The sequence below is a fragment of the Dipodomys spectabilis genome, unplaced genomic scaffold (genome assembly GCF_019054845.1).
Source record: "Dipodomys spectabilis isolate Male_0828 unplaced genomic scaffold, ASM1905484v1 ptg000051l, whole genome shotgun sequence".
NCBI classification, from domain to species: domain Eukaryota; kingdom Metazoa; phylum Chordata; class Mammalia; order Rodentia; family Heteromyidae; genus Dipodomys; species Dipodomys spectabilis.
Genome location: NW_024870728.1, coordinates 11476494 through 11503632, shown reverse-complemented (window position 1 = coordinate 11503632; position 27139 = coordinate 11476494). Strand labels below are relative to the sequence as shown.

The 27139-nt window shown below is 52.5% G+C and overlaps 1 protein-coding gene across 2 annotated transcripts in view; it reads left to right on the top strand.

Annotated features, from left to right (window-relative positions):
• Window positions 1–3404: 3404 nt before the first annotated feature.
• The window catches only part of Speg (striated muscle enriched protein kinase), a 58523-nt gene continuing 34788 nt past the window's right edge, over window positions 3405–27139 (top strand). The window contains exons 1-8 of one of the 2 annotated variants that reach the window (XM_042679254.1): window positions 11847–11911; window positions 12981–13023; window positions 13891–13920; window positions 14514–14603; window positions 14687–15023; window positions 17729–19023; window positions 21092–21235; window positions 21553–21735. In XM_042679254.1, coding sequence (XP_042535188.1) covers window positions 11879–11911; window positions 12981–13023; window positions 13891–13920; window positions 14514–14603; window positions 14687–15023; window positions 17729–19023; window positions 21092–21235; window positions 21553–21735 — 2155 coding nt within the window. In that variant the 5' untranslated portion in view covers window positions 11847–11878. Of the gene's footprint in view, window positions 3805–11846; window positions 11912–12980; window positions 13024–13890; window positions 13921–14513; window positions 14604–14686; window positions 15024–17728; window positions 19024–21091; window positions 21236–21552; window positions 21736–27139 lie in introns of those variants that run through there. The other variant, XM_042679253.1, reaches the window with a different exon arrangement.

The window sequence follows — 27139 nt, the reverse complement described above, 5'->3', positions numbered from 1 at the left end:
GTGTGCCCTCACTCCCTCCGGCTTTGCTGACCTTCTGGCTCTTCTTGGAACCCAGAGCCCATCAAGTACATCTTATTTCTGCCTGGAGCAGGCCTACCCAGCCCTTTGTGTCATTTGCTTCCTCGTTCCTTCAAGGCTGGCTCCAGTGTTCCGGTGGAGGCCAGTTCCAATCACCCTGCTTTAAAGAGCAATCTCCCACCATATTTGCATCCCTGTATTCTGCTGGACTGCTTCCACAGTATTTGTCTCATTAGTACTTACCTGATAGTTTTTACAAATTTCTTTACATTTATTGCATGTCTCTCTTCTCTCATAGAAACAACCTGAAAGTAAGCATCTTTGTTTTGTCACTGCTGTCAGCAGTGCTAGCCACACAATAGGCACTTGAAAATATAAAAAAACAAAACAAAACAAGTAAGCAATGAATGGGAGTTGGGCTACTCCCATTTTATAGATTAGAAAACTGAGTTTTTCGAGATGTTAAGTGAGTTATTCAGCTAATCAGCTAGCCAATGAACACATTCAGCATGTATAACATTCCATGCAATTGTTGAGTCTGTTAGGTGGCTTTGGGTTATTATTATTATGTTATTTTGTAAGTGCTGTGGTTTAAACTCCGGGTTTACTTGCCAGGTAAGTGATCTACCATTTGAACCATCTTCCCAGCTCTGACTGGGTTATAAGTTGTTGTTTTTGTTTTTTTTTTAAACAAATCTCAGCTTTGATGTTCATGATGTTCTGTTTGCAATCTCTTCTCCCACATTTTTTACCTTTTTAAAATTCAATTTACATTGTAGAATTTAATTCATCACCAGTGGTTGCCAGGGGTTGCAGGAGAGGGTGTGGCTGACTACAAAGAAGATTCACAAGCGAATATATTTATGGTGATGGAACTGCTCTGTATGGTCCTGAGGTAGTGCATGCATGATTTTGCGCATTTGTCAAAACCCAAAGAACTGTACATCACCAATGTATGCCAAGTACAAGAAAAATTATTCCTCAAGGCTCTTAATCTCCATGGACACAGTTCAGCATTTAAATTGTTTCTTTTGTACTATGTTATACACACACACACACACACACACATACCTTTTGATTTCATTATACTAGAATGAAAGTAGGGGAGATGAAGGCAAGCAAAGCCAGAAGTACCTTTTCCCGTCTCTGAATAACTCATGGCTTCTCAGTCCCTTTTAGGCTCCATCTCTCAAGGTTCAAGGTCCTAGGGACCTTCCTTCCTGGCCCCCACAACACACACACACACACCTTTCTTTCATTTTTTGTGGTGCTGAGGACTGAGCCTAGAGTCTAGAACTCAAAGTGTGCTAGGCAAGCACTCTACCACTGAGCTACACTGACCTACATCCATAGCTTCTAGGTGGTTTTGTTTTTTAACTTTTTATTTGAAGAAATAATAGATGAAGTCAGGCATAGGTGGCTCATGCCTATAATTCTAGCTCTTCAGGAGGCTGAGCTCTGAGGATCAAGGTTCGAAGCCAGTCTGTGCAAGAAAGTCCATGAGATTCCAGTTAACCACCAAAAGCCAAAAGTGGAGCTGTGCCTCAGGTGATAGAGGACTAGTTTTGAACAACAGCAACAAAAACAAGCAACAACACCTAGGTCCTGAATTCAAGGCCCAGGACCAACACAAAGACAAAAATGAAGAAAGAAACAAAAAAGGACTAGACAAGCTGGGTGCTGAGATCTGAGGGTTGTAGTTTGAAGCCAGACCAGGCAGGAAAATTCCACAAGACTCTCATCTCCAATTAACTAACAAAAAGTCAGAAGTGAAGCTATGGCTCAAGTGGTAGAGTGCCAGCCTTGATAGAAAAACTAAGGGACAGTGCCTAGGCTATGAGTTCAAGGTCAGTGCTAGTATAGGAAGGAAGGAAGGAAGGAAGGATGGAAGGAAGGAAGGAAGGAAGGAAGGAAGGAAGGAAGGAAGGAAGGAGAAGAAAAACAAAGAAAAGAAACAATAGCAATTCTGTGCACATATCACTAGTTTTCCTCAATGGTGATGCTTCATACTACAGTGTAGTGTCTCCACCAGGAAAGTGATATTGGTAAGGTCCATCTTCTTTCTTCTAGCTTACCAGTCTGAGATGCAGATTATGTGTGTAGTTCCATGCAGTTTTTCCACTTGTTTAGATTTCTGTGACCATCACATACAGAAGTAGTCTATTACAAAAGTCTCTGGACTTCTGAAAGCTTCAGGGTCCCTTTACAGGACAAAATGCAACACATCACAGTCACCTGGGCCACTTATTAACTGTGCAGATTCTTGGGCGCCCCTACTGAGACAGGGTCTCTTTGAGTTAGGGTGCCAGAATGTGCATTACTAGTAGGCACATCCTTTAAGGACCACGGCTGTAATATGGCCTCCCATCTCCCAACCAAAGTCCACACTGTGGCTGCCAAAGGAATCCTCCTCAAAGCAATTCTGATCAGTTTTTATCCAGCCCAGTATCACCCCAGGCCTTCAGAACATAGACCTTACCAATCAAAGGTTCCCACAGGTCCCGCCCCGGCCTTTCAATCCCTCCCAACCCCTCTGATTCTCAGACTGTGTGGTCCCCTTTCATCTTGCCATCATCATTTAGCTCATTCTGTCCTTCTCTCTCTTTGCTGCCTCTTGTAACCCTAATCCCACCCCCCCATTTGTTCAGATGAGGTCTGGAAAGTTGAGAGAGGATTGGTGACACCCAGCTGGTGGGTAAAGGCCAGATCAGCTGGGAGTCAGAATCTACCAGACTGCCAGTCTTTGGGTCTCATTTAGTACTTGACAGTTGTAATGGAGGCTATGGGAGAGGGCCAGCCCCTCCCGCCCGTCCCTCCCTGTCCAGCGGTCCGCTCACCTCCACTGCGGCCTGCTCCTCCAGGCACGCACCTCTCTGGCATCTCACATCTCACCAGGACCTTTCCTCTTCCTCTCCACCGGCCGAGTGAGACTGGAGCTCTGGGGCCTGAGAGGGAGGAAGGGAAATGGGACTGAGCCCAGGGGGTAACTCGACTCCTCCCTACCCCCCACCCCACACACCGGGGAGGCTGGGGGTGGAGGGGGAGGACAGGCATACCGTGGAGGAGGGGTCCTGGAACCAATCGCCAGGGATTGTAAATTGGGTGGCCGTGGGGGCTCCAGGAGCGGGAGCGGGAGCCCGGGGGAGTCCAAGTCCCCTCCCTCCAGAGCTCTCTCGCAACCCGAGCCGGGGGGCCTAAAAATAGCCCCCGAGGCGCATCCGCGGGCCGCCCCGGTGACCTTCTGGGTAGCACAGGCCGAAGGCGGGCGGGCAGCAGGAAGGCAGGCCGCCGGCCCCCCAGGATCGTTCCCCAGGGCCCCATCCCCCGGGCGCCCCCGTGGCCGCCGGGTCGCAGCGTTCTTCCCCCAGCCCGATTCTCAAGAGAACATGCAGAGAGCTCGGGGCGTCCGAGGCGAGGACGCGGGCACGAGGGCGCCCTCCAGCCCCGGGGTGCCCCCGAAGAGGGCCAAGGTGGCGGCGGGCCCAGGGGCCCCCGCGGCTGGCGCCGGGGCCGGGGCCGGGGCGCCCGTCTTCCTGCGGCCCCTGAAGCCCGCGGCGGTGTGTGCGGGGGGCGACGTGCGGCTGCGGGTGGCTGTGAGCGGGACGCCCCCGCCCAGCCTCAGCTGGTTCCGGGATGGGCAGCCGCTGCCCACGCCGACCCCCGAGCCCAGCTGCCTGTGGCTGCGGGGTTGCGGGGCGCACGACGCCGGCGTGTACAGCTGCAGGGCCCAGAACGAGCGGGGCCGGGCCTCCTGCGAGGCTGTTCTCACGGTGCTGGAAGTCGGAGGTAATGCGGGCCAAGGGGCGCTCACCTGGCCTGGCCAGGCCGCGCGGCGCAGAGGGGAGAGGAGGGCTGCCCAGGCCACGAGGGGTGGGTGCCCAGGACTCTCAGTTGCACTGGTCCAGAAGGGCAGATCAAGAGGAGAGGGTATCAATACAGAAAGGCTTCCTCCAGGAAGGTCAGAGGTCAAGGGTCAGCAGTTGATGAGCCAGGCCTGAGATGCACATAGGCCCCTTGGGGGAATTCTGTGCTGGAAATCCACTGAGTTTTGTAGAGAGAAGGGAAATCGATGGCCCTCTTCATCTCGAAGAACAGATTTACAGTCCCACAATTAACTCCTTTACAGGTGTGTCTGTCTGAAGGAGGGGCCAAATCCTCTGTGTGCAATATGGAGAGAATGTGATTGGAGCTCCTGGAAAGCCATTGCTGTGGCAGGGCTGGTGGAACGGGCCAGTGAGTGGATAGGTACAAACGAGGTCCAGGGCATCAGGAGATGGAATTAGGCCTGGCCATGAATGGGTGTGTCTGCTTGAGAATCTACTTATACGTGTGTGTTTTTGTGTGTGTGTGTGTGTGTGTGTGTGTGTGTGTGTGTGTGTGTGTGTGTGTGTGTTTGAATGCTTATAATGTAGGCTATGCAAGGTTCTGGCTTGTGCAGATAGAGGACAGGGACAATTGGAACTGGTATGGAAAGCATGTCTACTGAGGTTTCAGAGGCAAAAGAAGCAGGGGCACATAAGGGGAGGCTCTGGGCTGGGGTTCAGGCTTTTGCAGAGTTCCAGGCTGGTGGTCTGAGGCAGAAGGGAGGAGATAAGAGTCTGGGCCCTGTGCTCATGATCCTCTTGTGATGGGTGGATGCCTGGACAGAGTTGATTCTCCTTGGACCCAATGTTTGGCCTTTCTCTTTCATTTCCTCAGCCCTTGAGCCAAATGGTCCTTGTCTAAGCCAAAAGCAGTGTTGGGCCAAGTGAATCTTGAAAAACAGAATTTTGAGGAAGGAGGCTGTATTTGAGTGAGACAGCCAGGGGCAGGGGGAGGGGTATTTGCAAGAGGGGCTCTCACTACAGTCATGTGGTTCTTCTGGTAGGAGCCCAGCTATAGGGGAGGAGGCCCAGGATGAAGACCCTCAACAGCTGGAGGGGAAAGAAAGCTTGATGTGCAGGAGTCAGGAAATAGGAAATCCTCTCCTGTCAGCATCTTCTTTTCCCATCCATACTCTGCTCACTTCCTTGTCTCCCATCATTAGTTCTCCATGGTCTGGGTCAGAGAAGACCCAGATTGGCCTAATGGCCAGGTTGGTACAGACTTTCTTCACTTGGGTTGGGGGATGAAGCACATTCTATTTGAGTTCTGCTTTGAGAAGGAATGGATTCCCTGGTGTTTTCCTTATCTCTGATCAAGGGCAAAGGAAGCTGAAAACAGAACATAAATCAAAGGTTAAGATAGATAAATGAACCCCTCTGTACAGTATGTTCTCAAATAAAATAAAATAAAATTAAAAAAAAATAGATAAATGAATGAAAATATGAGCAGTAGGAGAGACAGATTAGGGAAAGGAACAGAAGGGCAGAGAAAAGATAGTTACTGGTCATGATGTTTGTTTAATGTTGGACAGGTCCACAGAGAATTGCAGCTCCAAACATTTCCTTTTACAAAGGAGGATATTGAAGACTACAGGAGAGGAAGATCTGCCTAAGATATGTAGCTAGCTAACCCAGACTGAGCACTCTGTCCTGGTTCTGGGGCCTTTTTATTACTCAAGGAATTCTGGATTGATGAAAGAGAGGGAGGAAAAGAGGGAAAGGGCAAGGAAGAGGGCAAGAAAGAGGGAAGTGGAGAGAATGATCCTGTGTTTGGGGAATGGCTGCAAAGACCTCCTGATCTGTAGGCTGAGTGATGGGTGGGAGATCCCCCAGCAGAACTGGTTTATCATGGCTTTTTAGTCGCTATTTTCATCTGGGTTGCATGACAGGCAAAGCTTAACTTGTCTGGACATCTCTAGATTGGGGCAGGGATGGGGGGTGGTCTCTAGGCTGGAGCACTATGGCTAATAGCAGGTTTGAGACGCTTAGAAAGAAGGAAAAGCCCTGGGTACTGTAGGTCTGAATTTAGGGTGTTTAATATTGATGTTAGAACAGGAAGAGGATTGGGCTGCACTATGTCACATTTAAGAACATGTTCAGGCTGGACAGATAAAAGGTGGTAGAACTGGTGGAGAAGCCACATACTTGACTATTACAATCTTCCTCGGTTGGTTACCTGCGGTTCAGAGGGACTTTGTTGTGGTGATGCTGGAGGATTTGACTGGAAGAGTCTGACTTCTACCCTCTTGTGTTGCCCACCCCACAGCAGTATCTGTTTGGTAACAGCTTCTGGTCTGTGGCAGCTGCCCAAGCAGCTCAGCATTGCTCAGTCTTAGTCATGGAAAACTTTCTTGGTTGGAATCAACAGCAGGAGAACTTTAGGGTACTCGAGGAAGCCACGCAGGACCTGGCTACAGAGGGATGCAGGCAGTTCCCTAGCCAGGGCTGTTCTCTTGCTGGACAAGACGGGGTAAGAGAAGTCTTCTGGTACTCCTAAAGACTGGGATATTATCTGAAGATGGAGAGATACTAAGAAACAAGTCTCTGAGAAATAAGTAGGGCTCAGGCTAGTGAGTTTGGAGCATGGGAAATGGATATAAGTGGTAAGATTTGGGGGTTTAGAAATTGGGGGGGAGGAAATAGCTAGTGTATTTCTAGCTAACAAGGAGGGTGAGATCTGAGGATCACAGTTTGAAGCTAGCTTGGGCAGGAAAGTCTGTAAGACTTTTTTTTTTTCCAATTAACTACCAAAAAGCTAGAAGTAGAGCTATGGCTCAAGGGGTAGAGAGCCAGTCTTGAGCAGAAAAAGCTAAGGAAAATTGCCCTAAGTTCAAGCCCTAGGACTGGCACAAAATACAATGAAGGAAATAATGGAGGTGAAGATGACAGAAATTCAGGACACTGGTAAAATTCTTAATATGTTTAAAACAACCTCTCTTATTGAATTATTTAGTCTTGCAAACCCTGTTAATAGTATGGCCATTACATAAGACATCTAGGGTTCCAGTTTACCCAAGGCTGGTGAAGATGGAAAGACTGGATCTCTGAGTCTGAGTCCACTTTGCCTATCCACAGAGAGGCAGGGGAAGCCTAAATCAAGTATTTCTTGTCATGCTTATCTTTGTTCAATCAATATCCCAATCCACCTCCAGTTATATGTCCAACATAGGTAGGCATTCTCCCCTTTCAAACATCAGGCAGGCTCCCATCAGCATAGGCAAGGAGCTATGTGCAAAGCAGATGACAAGCGCAAGCGTTGCTTTCAAGACATGGGGCCAAAGAAGAGCTCTCCTTGCACTAAAGACCAGGAGGAAGGAGTGGCTGAGAGGAGAGGCAAGGGGAGGAGGCTTCTCTGTGTAGCCAGGATCTGGAACTCTCTAGTGTTAATCAAAAGGGCCAGAGGTCACAACGAACCATCTTGGGGACTTGAAGGCAAAAGGGGAGAAGTTACAGACAGCAAGAAGGCCAGTTGAGGCCAGCAAACAGAAGGGAATACATCAAAACCTGCATTGAGGAATATTCTCCAGTTACTGTTTTACCTGGAATTTGTTATGTGTGGATAAAAAGGCAGAGGAAACTAATATGGAGTTGGGAGTGGGTATAGAGAATGCTGCAAGCTCTTTATGCCAAGTGCTAGTAAGGAAGAGGAAAAGGGGTAGCAGAGACAAGACCTGGGAAGAAGATGGAGAGAAGCAGAGAACTCCTGTCCACCCCACCTCCACCAATCAGCCAAAGCCAAATCCAATGTAGGAGACACTTACCTGATAAAGGCAGGTTCTCCCAAGAAGATCTGGATGGAATTGGGAGTGGGGTGGGTGAGATCATTTATTTCTTCAGCTTATGGATAAAGGACAGAGAAGGGGGAAAGGATAAGTGGAGCTATTCTGGAAGATGCATGTCCATCTCTACCTGTCCTCGTAGTTTCCCCTCCCGGCAGCTCTGCCACTCATCCCCATAGTTACCAAGTGCCTTCTCTGCACCAGGTACGGCTCTAGGTGCTTGGGGTAGATGATCATGTGTGAGAAGGGAGGGCCACAATTCATCTCATCCTGGAAATGATTTCATTTAAAAAATTTTTGTGCCGGGCGCCAGTGGCTTACGCCTGTAATCTTAGTTACTCAGGAGGCTGAGATCTGAGGATCATGGTTCAAAGCCAGCCCTGGCAGCAAAATCCGAGAGACTCTTATCTCCAATAAACCACTAGAAAACCGGAAGTGGTGCTGTGGCTCAAGTGGTAGAGTGCTTGCCTTGAGCTGGAGCATGCAGGGACAGCGCCCAAGCCCAGAGTTCAAGCCCCACGACTGACAAAAGCAAGCAAACAAACAAACAAGCAAAAATGTGTGCTGGTATTAGTGCTTGAACTCAGGACTTCATGCTTTCTCTTAACCTTTTTGCTCAAGAATATTTCTCTAGGGCTGGGAAGGTGGCTCAGTGGTAGAGCGCTTGCCTTGCATGCCTGAGGCCCTGGGTTCGATTCCTCAGCACCACATAAGCAAAAAGAAAAAAGCTGGAAGTGGCACTGTGGCTCAAGTGGTAGAGCGCTAGCCTTGAGCTGAAGAGCTGAGGGACAGCGCCCAAGCCCAAAGTTCAGGCCCCACAAATGGACCCACCCCCCCACCCCCCCAAAAAAAATGTTTCTCTAACATGTGAGCCATACCTTCATTTTTGGCTGGTTAGTTGGAGATTGGAGTCTTGGGAGATTTTTCTGCTTAGGCTGGCTTCGAACCTTAATCCTCAGATCTGAGCTTCCTGATCAGAATTAGAGGTGTGAGCTACCAGCATCCAGTTGAAGATGATTTTAGTAAGGAAAGGCAGACAATACACAGTAAACATAGTAAAGAAATTGGTTTGTGAGAAAAATACAGTACAGGATAATCTATGGGAACAAGGAAGAAACAGAGGCGGGGCAAAGGGGAGGAGAGCAGTGATAGACCGTTCAAAGGAGGGTCTGCACGCATTGGAAATGAGGACTGGGGTTTCTCTGGTTAAGAAGAAATGCTGACAGAACAGAAATGAGAAATCTGGGCTTGGGGAAGTGGCAGGGGAGCACAGCTGCTCAGCCATGAGGGAAATTAGGGCAATCTGGGGCCAACTGTGGAGGTCCACACTGAGAGCACGTTCCAAACCCACCAGCCCTAAAGGGGTGAGCAGTGAGGGCCTCTGGGCATGGACACAGAATCCAGCCGGCTTCTTCTCGGCCCAGCTGTCCCGTCACTCACGCCCGCTGCCCATTGGTTATTTTTGCTACGGAATGTGCCAGCCCCTCGGATTCTCCTGGGGGAACAGGGACTCAAGTTACCCCCATCTCTCCACTCAGCTCCCCTATTTGTGAGTGAATTTGGGGGTGTTCAAGGAATACACATGTGCTCTCTGCATGGTCCTATGAAATTGTCTGTATGTTCAACATATGCCACTGACAGTTTGGGAAGCAAGTGAACACCCGTGTGTACCCAGAAAGTATAATGTGGCCTTAAATTTTTAAATAAAGATGGGGCACTCAAATAATTTAAGAAGTGGGGCTCTGGTGGCTCATGCCTGTAATCCTCGATACTCAGGAGGCTGAGATCTGAGGAACAAGGATCAAAACCAATCCATGCAGATAAATCATGAGACTCTTATCTCCAATTAAATGCCCAAAAAGCCAGAAGTGGAGCTCAAGAGATAGAGCTCAATCCTTGAGCAAAAAAAGCTCAGGGACAGCACCCAGACCCTGCGTTCTAGCACCAAAACCGACCACACAACACACACACACACACACACACACACGCACACACACACGCACGCACACAGACACACCAACAAAAAGTAGTAACACCAAAAATCTTAAGAAGCCAAGTAGAAAGTGAGGGAGATGCTATTGTAAGGAGCTGGAGTTGAGCATGCTTGGCTTGCCCCAGATATTGTGCCGTTTTAACCGAATTCTGTGGGTCTGTCTCTGTATGTATTTTGTTTTATTATTTTATTTATTTGTGTGCTGGTATTGGGGCTTGACGGTGCCTGCATTGTCCCTTGGCTTTTTCATTCAAGACTGGAGCTCTACTACTTGAGTCTCAGCTCTACTTCTGGCTTTTTGGTGGTTAACTGGAGATAAGAGTCTCACGGATTTTCCTGCCTGGGCTGGATTCAAACCACAATGCCCAGATGGCTCTCAGTTCCTTGAATAGTTAGGTTTATAGGTGTGAGCCAGGCTTGAAAGCAAAATGGTTAAAGGACACACTGACCAATCAGCATGCAATGCCTTATAACAAAGAGGTCAATAACCCAGCTGTAGAATCCTGGCTCCCTGGAGTTATTGGCTGTATAACCTTGCACAGGTATTCTCCTTATGCCTCAGTCTCCCTCTTTGTTGTAAAGATGAAATGAGTCATTTATGCAAAGTGCTTAGCACAGGCCAAGTGTTAATAATTACTTCACACTGTAATCACACTTGGGGCACCAGGATTGGCATCACCTATATTTGCTAGGGGAAGAATTCTAACCTAGAGATAAGGAGACTGCAGCTGTGTGGCTCTGGCTGCTTGATAAGACTTCTCTGAGTAGGGCGCTGGTGGCTCATGCCTGTATTCCTAGCTATTCAAGAGACTGAGATCTAAGGATCAAGGTTCAAAGCCAACTTGCATAGAAAAGTCAGTGAGACTCAATTACAATCAACAGAAAGGTGGATGTGGAAGTATGGCTCAAGTGGTAGAGTGCCAGATTTGAGAGAGCCAAGCACGAGAGCTAAGTCAGGAGTTCAAGGCTCAGTACTTAAAAAAAAAAGTGGGGGGGCTACGAAGGTGGCTCAGTGGTAGAGTGCTTGCCTTGCATGCATGAGGCCCTGGGTTCGATTCCTCAGCACCACTATGTGGTGCAAAAAGAAAAAAGCCAGAAGTGGCACTGTGGCTCAAATGGTAGGGCGCTAGCCTTGAGCTGAAAAGCTGAGGGATAGTGCCCAGGCCCAGAGTTCAGGCCCCATGACCAGACCCCCCCCCCAAAAAATAAATAAATAAATAAATAAATAAAGGACTTCTCTGAGCCTCGGCCACTTGTCATTGAATGGGGATGGCAATGCTCAGAGGGTTTTAGGCTCATGAAGTTGTTGTGGATGGGATGACATTTGTAAAGTGTCAGGCACTTGGCAAATGATAAAGAAAACTAGCTTCGATGATTATTGAGAAGATGGAGCTTTATGCAGAGAGTGCATGGTGCTGGATGTGGTGGGGTGCGATGTTTGAGGGGAAACACACACGCACACACACGAATTTGGTGAGCGTGAGAACATGAGTTGGCCAAAATACCAGGAGAATCTCAGGGCACTTGCTCTGTGTGTATGGGGGAGCAGAGGGCATTAGGAAACTTGAGGTTGGAAAAAGCTTTCTAGCGGTCTGAGAGGTTTCAGTCTAGGGTCTATGTCAACACTGACCCGAGGACCCCCATGTATGACCTAGGCGCCCCATCGGCGCTGTGCCCCCCGCGGGGAGCTGGGTACTGCCTGGCACAGTGCGCCTGTGCGCATGTTTGTGGAGGGAGCGGGTTGAGATGCTGCTGACCTTTCTAGAACTGCCCCGCAGGAGGAAGCATTGAGATGCCAAGGAGAACAGCCTGGACTAAAGGCCATTGAATCCCTTTCTGTGCCTCAGTTTCCCCAAGTGCTCAGGGCCACAGAGGCAGATGCGGGGTGGGGGGGGGGGAGCTGTCCCGTGGGCGCTCAGGGAGGTAGGCGAGGGCCGCCCCGGCGGGGGGCACGCCGAGGGGCCGGGTAGGGAAGGGGTGCCAGGTGGGGTGCAGGCTGGCGGGGGAGAGGCGGGCTCTGGGCGCCGCCACTGCCACCAACGCCGCCGCCGCTGCCGCCGCCGCCGCCTTACCCCCACCCCGGCTCCCGGGGCCCCGCGGCTCCTTCCGCCACCCGCGCCGACTCCCGCCCGCTCCCCCGCTCGCCCCCGGCCCCGCCTCCGACTCCGCCCCGCCCCCGCCCGTCCCCTCCTCGCCCGGCCGCCGGCCCGGCCCCCTCCCCCGCCATGAAGAAGCTGTGGGTGAAGAAGCGTTTCCAGGTGAGGGCTCCGGGGGCGGGCGGTGCCGGGACGGGGCAGGCAGGGCTGGGCGCCCCGCGGGGAGGGCGGGTCACCGCGGCTGGGCCCGGGGGAGGGGGCGCTGGAGCGGCGCCTGCCCCACCCCGGCCCCTCCGAGGGCTGCGGCCGGACGCGTCCCGGGACGGGGACTGGAGGGGGGAGGTCCCGGCCTGAGTCCGGGGCGCAGGCGTCGCCCCTGCATGGCCCCCCCATCCCGCGACCACCGCGGGAGCAGACGCCCCTCCCCCGCGGCAGCCATCGGCTCGCGGCGCCCGCTGCCTTCTCGGCTATCTTGTTTTCACTCACCTCGGTCCAACCCCGGCCAGGGTCTCCCCCTCCCAGCTCGCCCATCACCGCCCCCCCCCCCCCGCACCCCGCTGGAACCTTCCATTTTCCGGGGATCCTGAAAGCAAAGCGCATGGATCTGCGCTGAGCCCAATAAATGTTCCCAAAGCCCGGCCCTGGCCGCTGCGTACCCGGGGCCTCCTTCCCGCATTTGGGAGGCTCTGGTCCTTCGGGAGCGCTTACGTTTTTTGCTGCTCATCATCCCTGCCACCCCCTCCCCCTGGCCTGTTTGACACCTATCTCAGGTATCTGACCTTCAGCTACCTGTGTCCTCGGCCCTCCACCTCCCGGTCATCCAAACGCACCCCCTCTATCTTCTCAGTTTCCATGACTGTCTCCTCTCCACCATCTCTGGGAATGACCCCAGACTGGGAGCTTCTCCCTTAGGGAGTCCCCCAGCGTTTGACCTCAGCCTCGCTGCCGTTCCCTGGCTTTCCTCCCCGGCTCCTCTCCATAGCCCAGCTGGGTAACCTGGAGGAAGGGCAGAGTAGTGATTCCCTCCTGGGCTAGCTGGCCGGTCAGAATCTGTGTCCCCATCACCCCTTCACTCACACACACACACACACACACACACACACACACACACACACACACACGGGCTCTCCTTTTTTAGTTTTGGCTTGATCTAGCAGTTTGAGGCCAGAGAAATAGGGAACTCAGGAGCAAGCCTCCCCCTCAACAACTCATTCTGGCTTTTCTCTTTCAGAAAACCGGCCATTCCCGCCGGGCCTTTGGCCGACTTACCCATGGTGCGTGGACTGTGGGTTGCTGTAACCTGTACCCCCTCCTCTCAGTCCACATTCCTTCAGGATGCATCAAGGCCCTGAAGATAGCCCATGAAATATGAGACTCAACCCCATCTACTACCCACCCAAGAGGGTCCCTATGTCCTGCAGACGAGAGAAGCCCTAGTAGTGGGGAGGGTACTCAGTAGTGCACCCTACCTGAGCATGGCTTTCTGGTCTCCCATCTGTGGGACCAACTGAGGAGGAGCTCATTGCTGTGCTCTGGCAACCAGTGTAATGGCTCCTGCTTGCCATGGCACACAGAGGGAAACTGAGGCACAGAAACTGATAGACCAGGAAAGTTGGAAATACACCCAGGAGCTTTTGCTCCTAACCCTACCACTGAACATTTTGTTGAGGACCATTTGACAGTAGAAGAGTGGGTTCTTGAGGAAGGAGGCTGACAGTGCTGGGTGCAGATAGATAGGAGTTCATTTGTAAGGAGGGGTCAGAATATAGTGCAACTCTATAACAGAGTTAGGCCTGTTTCCTAACATTAGGGAGGCCTGGGTCTGTGGCTGGACTGGGCACAAACAGGTGTGTGTGTGTGTGTGTGTGTGTGTGTGTGCATGCGTGCAGTGGGAGCACCAGTGTGAAATGTACAAATGAACCATTAGGGCAGTTGAGATGACCAGCCCAGATATGTGGGCTCTCCAGCTCTGGGCACATTCTGGGTGACTACCTCCCCTCTACCCCACCAGGACATCTCAGGGCATTAGGGACCCTCAACCCTCATACCCCATGTCCTGCCTACCCACCATGTCCCACCCCACAAACATTCTGATAACTGTCTGTCCACGTCTCTCTCCTGCTGCTCCTATGGAAGCGAAGTTTTCCGCTCCTGCAGAAAGCAAAGTTACGGTAGGAAGCTGGCTCCTGCCCTAGCCCCCAATCCCCTTCCTCATCCAGCCTGGGGCTCTCCTCACCCTGCCTCAGCTCCACCTTGATGCCCTCCGGCTGGTTTGGGATAGAATACAGACCTGGCCCCGTGGTTGGTTGAATGCCCTGACAGTACAACTCTGAGGTGACTCCCTTTTGTTCCTGGGGTACAGGAACCCAGCCTTTGAGCCTTGGAACCTAGGGCCTTGTTATTTGGGATACTGTCCAGGAACTTAAGCTTTTACTGACAGGGAGAGGTCAGAGAGGGGGATGAGGCCCTGGTAAGGTGATAAGTGGGTGGGATGGCCATTTTGAGGTCCCCACGGAGCCTAGAGTGAAGTAGCTAAGGGCCTAGAGGTGGAGCCAGGGTACTGGCATGGGAGGGGCTGCCCCCAGCAGCACAGTCAGGGTAAGGGGGTGTCAGGAAAAAAACAGGGAAGAAGACCAGGTCCTGGAAGCCCTGTCTGTGGTAAGATGGAGCCTGCTGGGGGGAAGGGGGACAGGCAGGAGGCGACTAGGGAAGAGTTGGAGGCAGAGGAAGGAGGCCCTGCCCACACAGACCCCTTCTTCTCCAGACTCGGAGACGGCTGAGGATGACATCAGCGATGTGCAGGGGACCCAGCGCCTGGAGCTTCGGGATGACGGGGCTTTCAGCACCCCCACGGGTGAGCTCTCTGGGTGCTCCTAAGAGCAAGCCCAAGGGCTTCCTCCAAGGGGTGTCTTGATCTCACCGTGCTGCTTTCTCTAGGGGGCTCTGACACCCTGGTGGGCACCTCCCTGGATACACCCCCGACCTCCGTGACAGGCACCTCAGAAGAGCAAGTGAGCTGGTGGGGCAGCGGGCAGACGGTCTTGGAGCAGGAAGCGGGCAGCAGGGGTGGCACCTGCCGCCTCCCAGGCAGCCCAAGGCAAGCACAGGCAACCGGGGCCGGGCCACGGCACCTGGGGGTGGAGCCGCTGGTGCGGGCATCGCGAGCTAATCTGGTGGGCGCAAGCTGGGGGTCAGAGGATAGCCTTTCGGTGGCCAGTGACCTGTATGGCAGCGCGTTCAGTCTGTACAGAGGACGGGCGCTCTCGATCCACGTGTAAGTAATGGCCTCATCTGGGCCCGTACTGTCCCATCTCACTGTGCTGTCCTGCACTGCCCATCTCGCTCCATCGGCCTCCACCCTCATCTCCCCTGCCCTGTCCATCTCTTGTGCACTCCCCCCCCCCCACTGCTTCCACTCCTGTCCCCAGCTCCACATTCTTCCTCCACCCCTCCTTCCTTCTGTGCCATCACCACCCACATCCTCCCGTCCTGGCTCACCATGCCATCCCCACCGTCTCCAGGACCCCTCTGTCCCTTCCTTGTCTCCTCTAAGAGCTCTAGCTTGTCAGGGGCCCTCTCCTGCCTCGCCCATTCAGGCTCCAGTTGTCCCCAGGATTCCCCCTCCCTCCAGGGCCCCCTCCGTGCCTGCTGTCTCAGCAGCTGCTGCCTTTTCATCTCTCTGCACATTCCTGTTCCCATGTGGGCCTTTTTCTGGGAGGAACAGAACCTCTCCCCACGGCAGCTCCCGGGAGAGCAGGAGAGAGCAAGGGAGCAAGCAAGCAACCAGGAGAGAGAAGAGAGTGAGGTGGTCAGGGGCAGATGGGGGCAAGGGGGCCTGTGGAAGCAGGGGAGTGTGGGCTGTGGGGAGGTAGGGGACTGGAAAAGGAAGGGGCTGGAAGTGGGCTCAGGTGGAGGGTTGGAGTGACAGCGGCAGGGGGCCTGGGATGATCTGGTGGGCAACACCTAAAGGTGGGTCCAGGATTGTGCTGGTCCTGGTGGGAGGTGGTGAGGAGTGGAGGTGTTGGAGTGAGGCATTAGAGCCATTTTTGGAGTTTGGGGGCTGGCAGATACAGGAGGGAGATCTGTAGCAGGAGAGGGGAGTGGCTGCATGTGGAGGTAATTGGGAGGACATTCAAGGAGCTTGGGGGGGGGGGCTCAGATTTGTGATGGGTATTGGTATGAGAGAGGCATCATCTTAAAGGAGAAAGAAGGGCTAAGCGGGGGGGGGGGGGGGGAGGCTGGGGTTGTTGAAATGACTAATGGTGAGCAGAGGAGAGGTCTGGGTCTGGGGCAGGGACCTGAGGAGCTCTCTTGGCTTATCTTGTTTGCATTACCAGGCACTCCTTCCCTGGCTTTCTTTCCCAGGCCCCAGCCTGAGCCTGGAGTTGCTATGGTAACTTCAGAGGAACCCATTTCCTTAGTGATGTCTGTGGTACAGAGCCTGGCCTGGAGCTCCAAGCTGCTGACTAGAAGGCCTTCCCTGCTGTCCCCAATTTCTCTCAGACCTCACCCAGTTCCCAGAGGCCATTCCCTGGGGACTCTGCTGCTTTCCCTCAGAGTAGGCTGCCTCCCTGCTGGTGTCTGGCTGAGGCCTTTCTCCCTCAGGGACTCAGAATTGCACCCCCTCCTTCCCCAGCCAGAGGTGGGTCTGCAGTGTATGTCCGTACACTTAGACACCCCTAGAACTCCTTCTGGCTAGTAAGCTACTCTCTGTTTGGAAGGGAACAAGGGCTTCAGGAGTCAACTAGTGCTACCCATTTCCTAGCTGTCACCTTGGGCGGCTGTGTAATCTCTGAAGCCTCAGTTTCTTCATCTGTAAATGGGGGTTCATAGTCTATCTCAGGGGACTGTTTTGAGGATTAAATGACTCAGTGCATTTGAAGCACCTAGTACATGGCCTGCCACCCAGTAAGTACTCAGTGAGACACCTCGTAGGTTTGTAAGCTCTCTCTAATGTGCCAGATATAAGAATGCCTCTCAGATTTCTTTCTCCAATCTTTATGTTTGGTGTGTTCCCCCAAGGGTCCAACTGAGGACCCCTAGGGAGGCTGAGGCCTAGCTCTTGGGCATCAGAGCTCTATTAGGTAAGGGGGTGCTCTGGGCTGACGAGTTCTTTCCCTCCCCCTCATCTCCCACACCCCTTGTTCAGGCCCACTTGGTAGTTATTTCTGTGCTGAGCTATTTCTGAGCATACCCCTTGGAGGGAACTTCTGGGCTTCTTAGGAGGGTTTCCAAGGACTCAGGGTAACTTGCACAGGAAGAAGATAAAAACAAAAGCCTATACTAGGGGAAGACTGAGCAAAGAGAATGGGATCCTGGATATCTTATTGCCAGGACCCTCAGGTGCCACCTGCTGTGCCCTTCCAGCACTAGGTGATGTTAGGGATGGGATCTGGTCTTTACCGAAGTCAAGTCATCACAGGGATGGGGCCCTGTTCCCTGAAAGCTGATGCCTGGCCAAGGAGGCACCAGCTCCTTTTTCAGGGACTACTGTGAAGGAGGTGTCTTGCTGGGGCTGAGCAGGGGTATGGAGGCCAGCTAGGGGCAGGAATTGGGGAGGGGGACACTGCATTCCTGAGAGGGCTTTCTCTCCATCCAGCCCTCCTGTTTTCCCTCATGTTCGCATCTTTAGGTCCTAAGCCTCATTCCTTTCTCTCCCTCATGCTCAGTTCTGTGCCTGCTGTTTCCCAGCTTCTGGGGCCTGGGAGGAGGGGGCTGGCTAGAGCCCCTGGGGCTGAGTTTGGACCTGGACCCAGCCGCTACTAGCCCAGTCTTCTGGTGCATGAGCTGCTGGCCTCTCCCCAGCACCTGCTCTGGCCTGTGCCCAACTCCTGGGGGGTGGGGGTGGGGCAGGAGAGTTTGGCCCCTGTCACCCCAAGCCTGCCCAGCATGCTCCACCACCTAATCCCTGTCATAAGCTGAGGGTCTGGGAGGGAAGGCCCCCTGAATCCCCTACCCCTCTTGATCTTGGTTCTGCAGCAGTGTCCCGCAGAGTGGATTTCGCAGGGAGCAGCCTGACCTTCAGCCACCGCCGGCCAGCGAAGCCCCGCGTCCTCGCCCAGCCCTTCCGCCCCCGTCCAAGTCGGCGCTGCTCCCCCCGCCGTCCCCTCGGGTGGGTAAGCGGGCTCTGTCAGGACCCAGTGCCCAGCCCCCAGCCACCCCCACGTCGCCCCACCGACGTACTCAGGAGCCCGGGCTGCTGCCTGAGGACTACACTGCCGAAGAGAAGCGAGGGAAAAGGTCTTCAGTGGCGGGCACGGCGGAGTCCCGGCCGCAGACGCCCCTGAGCGAGGCCTCGGGCCGCCAGTCGGCGCTGGGCCGTTCCCCCAGGCTGGTGCGCGCGGGCTCCCGCATTCAGGACAAGCTGCAGTTCTTCGAGGAGCGACGGCGCAGCCTGGAGCGGAGCGACTCGCCGCCGGCGCCCCTGCGGCCCTGGGTGCCCTTGCGCAAGGCCCGCTCGCTGGAGCAGCCCAAGGCCGAGGCCGAGGCGCCATGGGGCACGCCCGGGGCCTCGCAGGAAGAGCTGCCCGGCCCCCGCGGCGGCGGCAGTGTGGCCGAGCGGCGCCGCCTGTTCCAGCAGAAGGCCGCCTCCCTGGATGAGCGCACCCGACAGCGCAGCCCGGCCTCGGACCTGGAGCTGCGATTTGCCCAGGAGCTGGGCCGCATTCGGCGCTCCACGTCGCGGGAGGAGCTGGTGCGCTCGCACGAGTCCCTGCGCGCCACGCTGCAGCGCGCGCCGTCACCCCGGGAACCGGGCGAGCCCCCGCTCTTCTCCAGGCCCTCCACCCCCAAGACCTCGCGGGCTGTGAGTCCCGCCACCGCCCCGCCACCACCCGCTCCCAGCAGCAAGTCAGGGGATGAGCCTGCGAGGCCCCGGAGCCGAGGGCCCGTGGGCAGGACAGAGCCGGGGGAAGGCCCGCAGCAAGAGGTGAGGCGTCGGGACCAGTTCCCACTGACTCGGAGCAGAGCCATCCAGGAGTGCAGAAGCCCCGTGCCACCCCCAGCCGCCGAGCCCCCGGAGGCCAGGACGAAAGTTCCCGCGGGTCGGAAGCGGGAGCCTCCCGCACAGGCCGTGCGCTTCCTACCCTGGGCCACACCGGGAGTCGAGGGCGCTGCGGGGGCCCAGACCCTGGAGAAGAACAGGGCGGGGCCTGAGGCTGAGAAGAGGCTGCGCAGAGCACCCGAAGAGGATGGTCCCTGGGGGCCCTGGGACCGCAGAGGGGCCCGTAGCCAGGGCAAAAGTCGCAGGGCCCGGCCCACCTCCCCTGAGCTGGGTAAGGTCACTGGGAAAGCTAAGACGTTTCCCAGACCTGGGTGGAAGTGGGGGTGGGGGTGGGGGTAGAAGCAAGCTTGTTTGGCCAGAGCCAGGTCTTGGCTTGGGGCTGCTAGGCTGCCCTCAACACAGCGTTGACAACAGCTCAGAAGGTCCTGTGTTAGAACCTGCCCCGTTGCAGAGGCAGAGTGAGTGTGTTTGGATGGAGGCTGACTAGAGCAGCGGTGTAAGACTGGTAGGTCCCTAAGGTCCATTGACCTGTTAGGTTGTTGGATCAAGAACCAACAACTAGAAGAGGAAGAGGCACAGGTGGGAACCTGAGGAACCCTCACCCACTCCCTATCCCTCTGCCTAAACAAAACAACAAAAACCATGGTAGCTGGATCTCAGACCCTGAAGCAGGCAAGCTTTGGGCTACCTACCCCATCTCTCTGTCCATCCCCTCCCCCCAGTGTCTCCTGACCCATCTGTGACCACTAAAATCAGACTCAGCCTCCTTTTCTAGCTTCCTCTCTTCCATCCTTGCCACTTATATCACTGATCTGACCGAGGTCACTACTTATGCCAACCTGTGCGTTCTCTTTGTGCTTTCTCATGAATGATGAGCAACATCAGAACAGAATATTGTTGCCTCTAACCCTGAATTCTGAACAGCAACTTGGGGCTCACTCCTGGGAAGGCAGAGGAAGCCATCCTTCACCCTTTACCTCTCCCTGCTGCTTCTCTCTGTCCCCTGGAGACCTCACTTCTATCTCTACTATTGCACTCAACACCCATATTTTTCTTCATTAAAATTGCTTTTGCATGTATCAATCACTTCAGGATTTTTAGATGAGGAGACCCCCATTCATCAACATACTGACCACCATTATTGCATACCATGCTCCTGACAGGCTAACTGGGTCCTAGGAACGAATGCTATCTCATTTCAGTCTGTATGCCAGCAGTGCAAAGCATTGAGTTTTATTCCTTCTCCTTCCAGCTAACACAGCCTAGGCTTAGAAAGAAAATCTCATTCCTGAAATTGATGCAGCTAGAAAATAGCAGAACTGGAATCCTCACTACCCTTTTGGCTGCATCCATTATCCTTTGTCTAGCTTATAGAATGTCAAGAGTTGGAAAATACCCAAAGAGAACCACAATAGTGGAGTCTGATTGTCTCTGTGTCTGTGTCTCTGTGAGCTTCCTGTAAGTAGGGACTACATCTTATTTCTTCTTATATCTAATGCACATCAGTGATCAGCATGCAGTAAGTGCAATATGTTGTTTATTGGAGGGAAGGATCAGAGCTGATCTTTACAGGCCTCTCTCATCTCCTTGCTGCTCCTTCTTTGAAGCTGGTGGTCTCATGAATTTGATTATTCACCACATGTTGCTCTGGATAACTATTTTTGTATAGGGTGCATGTGTGAGAGAGTGCACGCGTGTGCATGCACATGCATGCGTGCGTGCATGCTGGTACTGAGGCTTGAACTCAGGGCCTTGCACTCTTGTTTGGATTTTTTAGCTAAAGGCTGGCACTCTACCATTTGAACCACACCTTCATTTCTGGCTTTTTTGCTGATTATTTAGAGATAAAAATCTCATGGATTTTTCTCATGGACTTGTCTGGACTTATTTGGACCTTAATCCTCAGATCTCAGCCTCTTTAATAGCTAGAATTACAGGCATGAGCCACCAGTGCCCAACTTCTGCTTAGATTTTGAGTTGCTGGTACCTTGTCCTTTTGGAGCTTGTTCAGTCTTGTACCTCTCAGAGTGTCTGCACAGGGCCTATTATGCCCCACTTGATGGCTGATCTATGGGAAAATACCCACCACACACCCTATCTCCTTTCAGAAACTTGCACTAATTGTGGATTTCAGCTGTGCTGCCCTGGCTTGGCTAAGAAACTTTTCTTCCTCTTCTTGTCTCAGACCATTCAAGAGGAACCCTTTGCTCCCTCAACCTACCCTGCTAGAAGCCCCTTCTCTGGGTTTTTAGGATACAAGGCCACCAACCTCACTTCTTTACCTGAGTTGACCCCACAGGGATTATGTCCACTTACCCTGCAACCCCTGTGTCTGGCAGAATCTTCAGATGACTCCTATGTATCAGCTGGAGAAGAGCCCCTGGAGGCTCCAGTGTTTGAGATTCCCCTGCAGAATGTGGTGGCAGCACCAGGGGCTGATGTTCTGCTTAAGTGTATCATCACCGCCAACCCCCCACCCCAAGGTAAGCTACAGGGCTGGGCCAGTAGGTTGAGATAGAGAACACATAGGACAGGGGAGGGTAGGTTCCCCAAGAGTCCTCCAAAGGAGAGGAAAAGAGGAGGGGGATGATCACTGTGGGCTTTCCTGAACCTTGGGAAATTGCCCAACTTCAAGAGAGGACAAGGCTCTCTGAGCTTCTCAAGTGAGGTAAGACTCCTCCAGATTTCCACCATGGGAGAGGAAGTGTATTAGGCTGCTGTGTGGTACAGAGGCTGGATGGGATTTTCCACATGACCCCATGTGGGCTATGCTGAGTTGGTTCTTGTTATTTCTTCACAGTGTCCTGGAAAAAGAATGGGTCGGAGCTGTGCACTGAGGGCCGCCTCCTCATCCGGGCAGAGGGCGAGCGGCATACCTTGCTGCTCAGGGAGGCCCGGGCCAGTGATGCTGGGAACTATATGGCCACTGCCACCAATGAACTGGGCCAGGCCAGCTGTGCTGCTTCACTTGCCGTGAAACCTGGTAGGGAGCCATAAGCCCAGATCTGGTGGGGTTGAGTTGTGATACTTTACAGTAGTTCTAAAGCTGTGAATCTAGTCTCTTCCCACTTCACCCAAGAGCTTGGGCTTCTCAACATGCTTAGTCTCTTCTGCATGTCTTCTGCTTTGGAGAAAGCATTTTAAACCGTGCTGGCGTCAGGGCAGGGGCCAAATTCCCAAGGCACCTCCCAGGCTGACCAATTCCCGAAGTTGGTGAAATTTGTCTTTGATGTCTTGTAAATACCATTTTCTTGTGCAGTACCCTGAACAGGGTCCTGTGGGGAAAGCAGATTGTCTTTGAGTCTTGACAAAAAGAATTTGCTCAAAGAACTTGCCTTTCAGTTCATTTCCTCTCTAGGACAGCTCGGCCCTAGTAAAAGGAGAGGATTTTAAGTGCCATTCCCCACCCTCCACTTCCAACCTCAGTGAACCCCAAGCCGAAAGAGGCTGTGGCTAAGAGCACCATAAGGGGATGGCTGTTTCAAGGTTGCCTTGTTTTCTATTTTTACAAAATCCCTCACTCGGTGTCAGACTACTTCTTTGGGTTTCAGCCCAGTCTTTCTGGTTCAGGTGGGCCGGGGACCCATGTCAGGGTGTATAGCCTGTGCCACTCATTCAGGTGACTGGGTCTCACAGTGTGCCCACCCACCGTATTGGGGCAGTGGGAAGGAAAAGGCCCAAACATGACCATCATGGGGGTTGCCATTCGGGGGTTCAAATCTAGCTCAGACGACAGTGCAGGGCAGATGAGCCCAGTGCCAAGAGCAGGCTAGCCCAGCTCAGCATTCTGGGATGCCTGCACCGATACTTCAGGACCCTAGAGGAGGCTAGGATTCAGACGGCAGGGGTGTGGGAAGACATGAGGGGAGGAGGAACAGCACATGATGTTCTGTGCCTTTCTTTCACTCTGTGCCACAGGATAGGTAAAAGCAGTCCAGCTTAGTGTCAGGGCCCTTGGTTTCAGCTCGTGCTAAAGTAGCCTCTTTGGTTGCACTATAAGGCTGTGTGTAACAGCAGTTCTTCATCTTGCTTTGCTTCCACATCCTTCCTAGGAGCCATATTCAAGGCTTTCTCTCTCTCCTCATTCTCCCATCACGCTGATTCATGCCCATCCTTCCACTGCATGTTTCTACCCTTCCATCACCTCAGAGATCTGGTCTCTGAGTCAGCTCCCAGCTCCCCTAGGGGGCCCAGGCCTGGCTCCAGCACTCCAGTCAATACCTGGCTTGAGCTGAGATCTGGCAAGAAGGTGGGGTGCAGGGTGCCCTAGTACTGGCTCAGGGCCATTTGGGAGCCTTTTAAGGTTGGAAAGGCAGCTTGGGGCACAGCAGCTGTCAGCACTTGACTGGGAGTTCTGTTTGCCACATTGAACCTCCTCGAGCTTCAGTTTCCTCATTTGTAAACCAGAGATAATTATACCATCCTCACAGATGAAAGGGAATGTGCGAAACATCTTTATGAACTGTAAAGCTGTAGACAAATGTTAGTTGTTAAGCATTCAGGGGTGATGCTGTGCACATAAGCTCGGCTTTCCATGAGGACCTGGGATGCACCTTGTCCCCTCTTAGTCCTCTCTTCAGACGGTCTGCGCCTTGGCAATGCCAACCCTGATCTCACAAATCCCAGGGGTCCTCTAGATACTCCTTATTTTCCAACCTCTGGGTCCTCAGTCTGTCACAGCATCTCTGTGCCTCTTCTGCCCTGAGGAGCCAGAAAGCCTTTATCACATTAATTGATAAGCCAGGCATTTCAGCAGTCCCCCTTAAGTCAGGCTGGCTCCAGGGCCCAAGAGGCAGGCACCCAGGTCCAAACTCAGCACTGGTTGTCATGGAACAAGCTGACTTTCTTACCCTACAAGGCACTGTTTGGTCCAAAGTAGCTGGATGGGAGCCAGGGGACTTGGAGAGGAGCCAGTAGGTGGAACTAGTGATGGTAAAGACATTTGGCAAGGGGGAGGCAGGGCAGCATAGCCCTGAAGTCTGTGGGGAGTGAAGGGTGGGCCTTGACAGGGAATCATGCAGCGAGAGTGGTGGGAGCAGGTGGAGAGGATACTGGGATAGTATCTTATGGGAAGAGACATACATAGAGCCACATTCCTTTCTTCTTATCTCCCCACCCCCACACCCAGTGCCATGGAAACCAGGGCTTGCTGCCCAGTGTGCTTCTGGGGTGCCCATCCCAACAGGGCCAGCTTTTTTGAGAGTCCACAAATCTCTATTTCTGGTTGGGAACTACAGTAACCAAGGCAACAACAGAATTTAGCCCCTCTTTTTGGGGAGTAGGGGCTGTGCAGGCAGTGCCTGGCATTCGTCAGTTCTGGCAGCCCTGCCCCGACCCTAAGTCCCTCCTTTGCACTGAATAACCAACCCTCTCATGGAGGATTGAGACTGGAGTGTGAGGCGTGTGCTTCACTCGAGTGAAGCCTTCTCCAGCCACTGCCTCATTCATTGCATAGGCCCCTGCTGAGCACCCACCAGGGCAAGTGCTCCTTCTCTAAGTGGTTTCTTCTGTTTGAAGGGTGCCATGGGTGCTTTTCTTTCAAATCCTTCCATGTCCTTTTCCTTGATATCTCTACACAGAACTGAAGAGATACAGATGTAAATAGCCCATGGCAGGTGGTGATAGTCCCATCTTTTAGACAGGAAGACAAAAGTATAGAGGGGATGAAGACTTGGAACTAGAAGCAGGCTGGCAGTCTCTATTAAGTCTTCCTGGAAGATTGTTTTAAACAATATTGTTTTAAACAATAAATGGTTTGGAGTGGGTTGTGCAGTGGAGGATTTGAAGTTTTCATTCAGTGTCATTTTAATTGTCCTGTGCATTAAGTCTCAATGGCTAGAGCTCCTCCCTCATTGGGATGCTGAGCTTTAGGATCTTGAGACTTTTGCAAGCTGAGGTCTCCCAAGTAGCCCTCCCAGCCACTGTACTGTCCAGTTCCCTTTCCTGATACTCTGAAGAGTTTCAGGGCTAAGATGGGTTTGTGTTCCTGAGCTTGTAAAAAGGAGACTGCTCAGGCCTCTGGGTAGTCTGATTGGGGGTTCTCAGTGTTTCCTATTGATTCTCCTGTGCACTCGGTTGTGGCTTTCAGCCTGTTGTCCTTGGCACTCTTGGCTCTTTGTCACTGTGGGTTTTGGTAAGACGCCCTTCGGTGCTGGTCAATGGAAGAGGGGCAGTGTAGCTTCACATGCCTGCACCTCCACCTTATCACTTTCAGGTCTGTGTTTGAGCCTAAGGTTCTAGACTAACTGGTGGACTCTATGCTCAGAAAGAAGTGAGGTTCTGTGGCCAAGGTGAATTGACAGTGAACATTTGGGACAGGGGACAATGCTAGTCAGGCACATTCTGGCCCTGCTCATATGATCATCACTCTTTCTCTCTGTCTCTGTCTGTCTGTCTGTCGGTCTCTGTGTCTCTGATTCTCTCTCTCTCTCTCTCTCTCTATATGCATACATATATGTATAGATATAGATTTAGTAGAGAAAGAGAGATTTCAGTCTATGCACTTTTTTTTGTAGGGGAGGGCCCAAGACTGATTCTCAAACTTAGTACTTGATGCATTCACTCATTGGTTGGTACTCTGCCAACTGAGCCACACCTCCACCCCATGATCATTACTTTCACACCAAAGAAGAAGCTGTTTATTGGGGGTCATGCATGTAAACAAAAAGGAAAAAAATCATGCCCTCAAATCCTACCCTCCTCTTCTGCCCCAGACCCCTGCCTCTAGCTGCAGAGTGTCAGCAACAGCAGCAGTTTCTTCTTCTTCTTCTTTGTCTTCATCTTTGTCTTCTTTTGTGCTGGTCCTAGGGATTGAACTCTAGGCCTGAGTGCTATCCCTCAGCTCTTCAGCTCAAGGCTAGCACTCTACCACTTGAGCCACAGCTCTACTTTCAGCATTTTTGATGGTTAATTGGAGACAAGCATATCATGACTGGCTTCAAATTGTTATCCTCAGATCTCATCCTCTGTGAGTTGCTAGGATTACAGGCATGGATCTCTGGTGCCTGGCTAGTTTCAGGTTCTTGGTGATGGCAGTTACTGCTAATGGTGGGAACCTTAATATACCTCATAGTTTCTGTTATTCATCTTGAACAACATCTGGTCTGAGAAACATCTGAAAAAGTAGGGTGGCATGGTCCATTCCACCAGACTCAGCCTCCTTTCCCCTTCCTCCTAACAACAGCAGGAATACCCTGTGTCCCCAAAACTGTTACCTTGAATAGACTTTACCAACTGTCTGTGTAAAGAATGGAGACCTTATTTACTGTAGGTGCAAACATTTTATCTAACCTGAAGCAGTCCAGGATAATCATATGTGAGAAATTCAACATTTTCCTGCTAGGTTAGTCTGACCATGTGAAATTCTTAAAAAAAAATCAATCATGGAGCTTGAACTCAGAGCATGGGCACTCTCCCTGAGCTTCTTTGTTCAAGGCTAGTGCTCTGATCTACTTTGATCCACAGCATCACTTCTGGTTTTTTTGTGATTAATTGGAGATAAGATTCTCACAGACTTTTCTGTCCAGGATGTCTTTGAACTGAGATCCTCAGATCTCAGCCTCCTGAGTAGCTAACACTACAGGCATGAGCCATTGGCACCTAGCCATACACCCCTTCCCTTCCCTTCCCTCTCCTCCCCTCTCCTCCCCTCCCTTTCCCTCTGCTTCCTACAGGTCTGTCCAGCACAGTGCCTCTCATACCTTAGGCCCTTTTGGGGATTTCACTGAGGCCCATTGGCCTGAGGATGAAAGATGGGGCTAGTTTGGGATTTTATGAGATAGAAGGCCTGAGAGACCGGGGCGGGTGGATAAAGCTTTGTCTCTTTGCCTAGGGTCTAACTCCTGATGCTCCTCAAGTTGGAAGAGGGTATTATTTTATTGCAAGACTTCAAGTCCTTCCTTTCTACAGAAGTCTTTCCTCCCTTCAAGCTGGGGCTGATCCATCCTTCCTTCCTTCCTTTCTTCCTTCCATTCTTTCTTTCTTCCTTCCTTCTTTCTTTCTTTCTTTCTTTCTTTCTTTCTTTCTTTCTTTCTTTCTTTCTTTCTTTCTTTCTTTCTTTCTTTCTTTCTCTCTCTCTCTCTCTCTCTCTCTCTTTCTCTCTTTTTCTCTCTTTCTACAAGAGTTGACTAAGTTCAGGCCAGTTTCTTTTCTTTTTTTGGGGGGGGGTCCGGTCGTGGGGCCTGAACTCTAGGCCTGGGCGCTGTCCCTCAGTTCTTCAGCTCAAGGCTAGCGCTCTACCACTTGAGCCACAGTGCCACTTCCGGCTTTTTTTCTTTTTTTTTGCTTACGTGGTGCTGAGGAATTGAACCCAGGGCCTCATGCATGCAAGGCAAGAGCTCTACCACTGAGCCACCTTCCCAGCCCCAGGCCAGTTTCAAACTCATGAT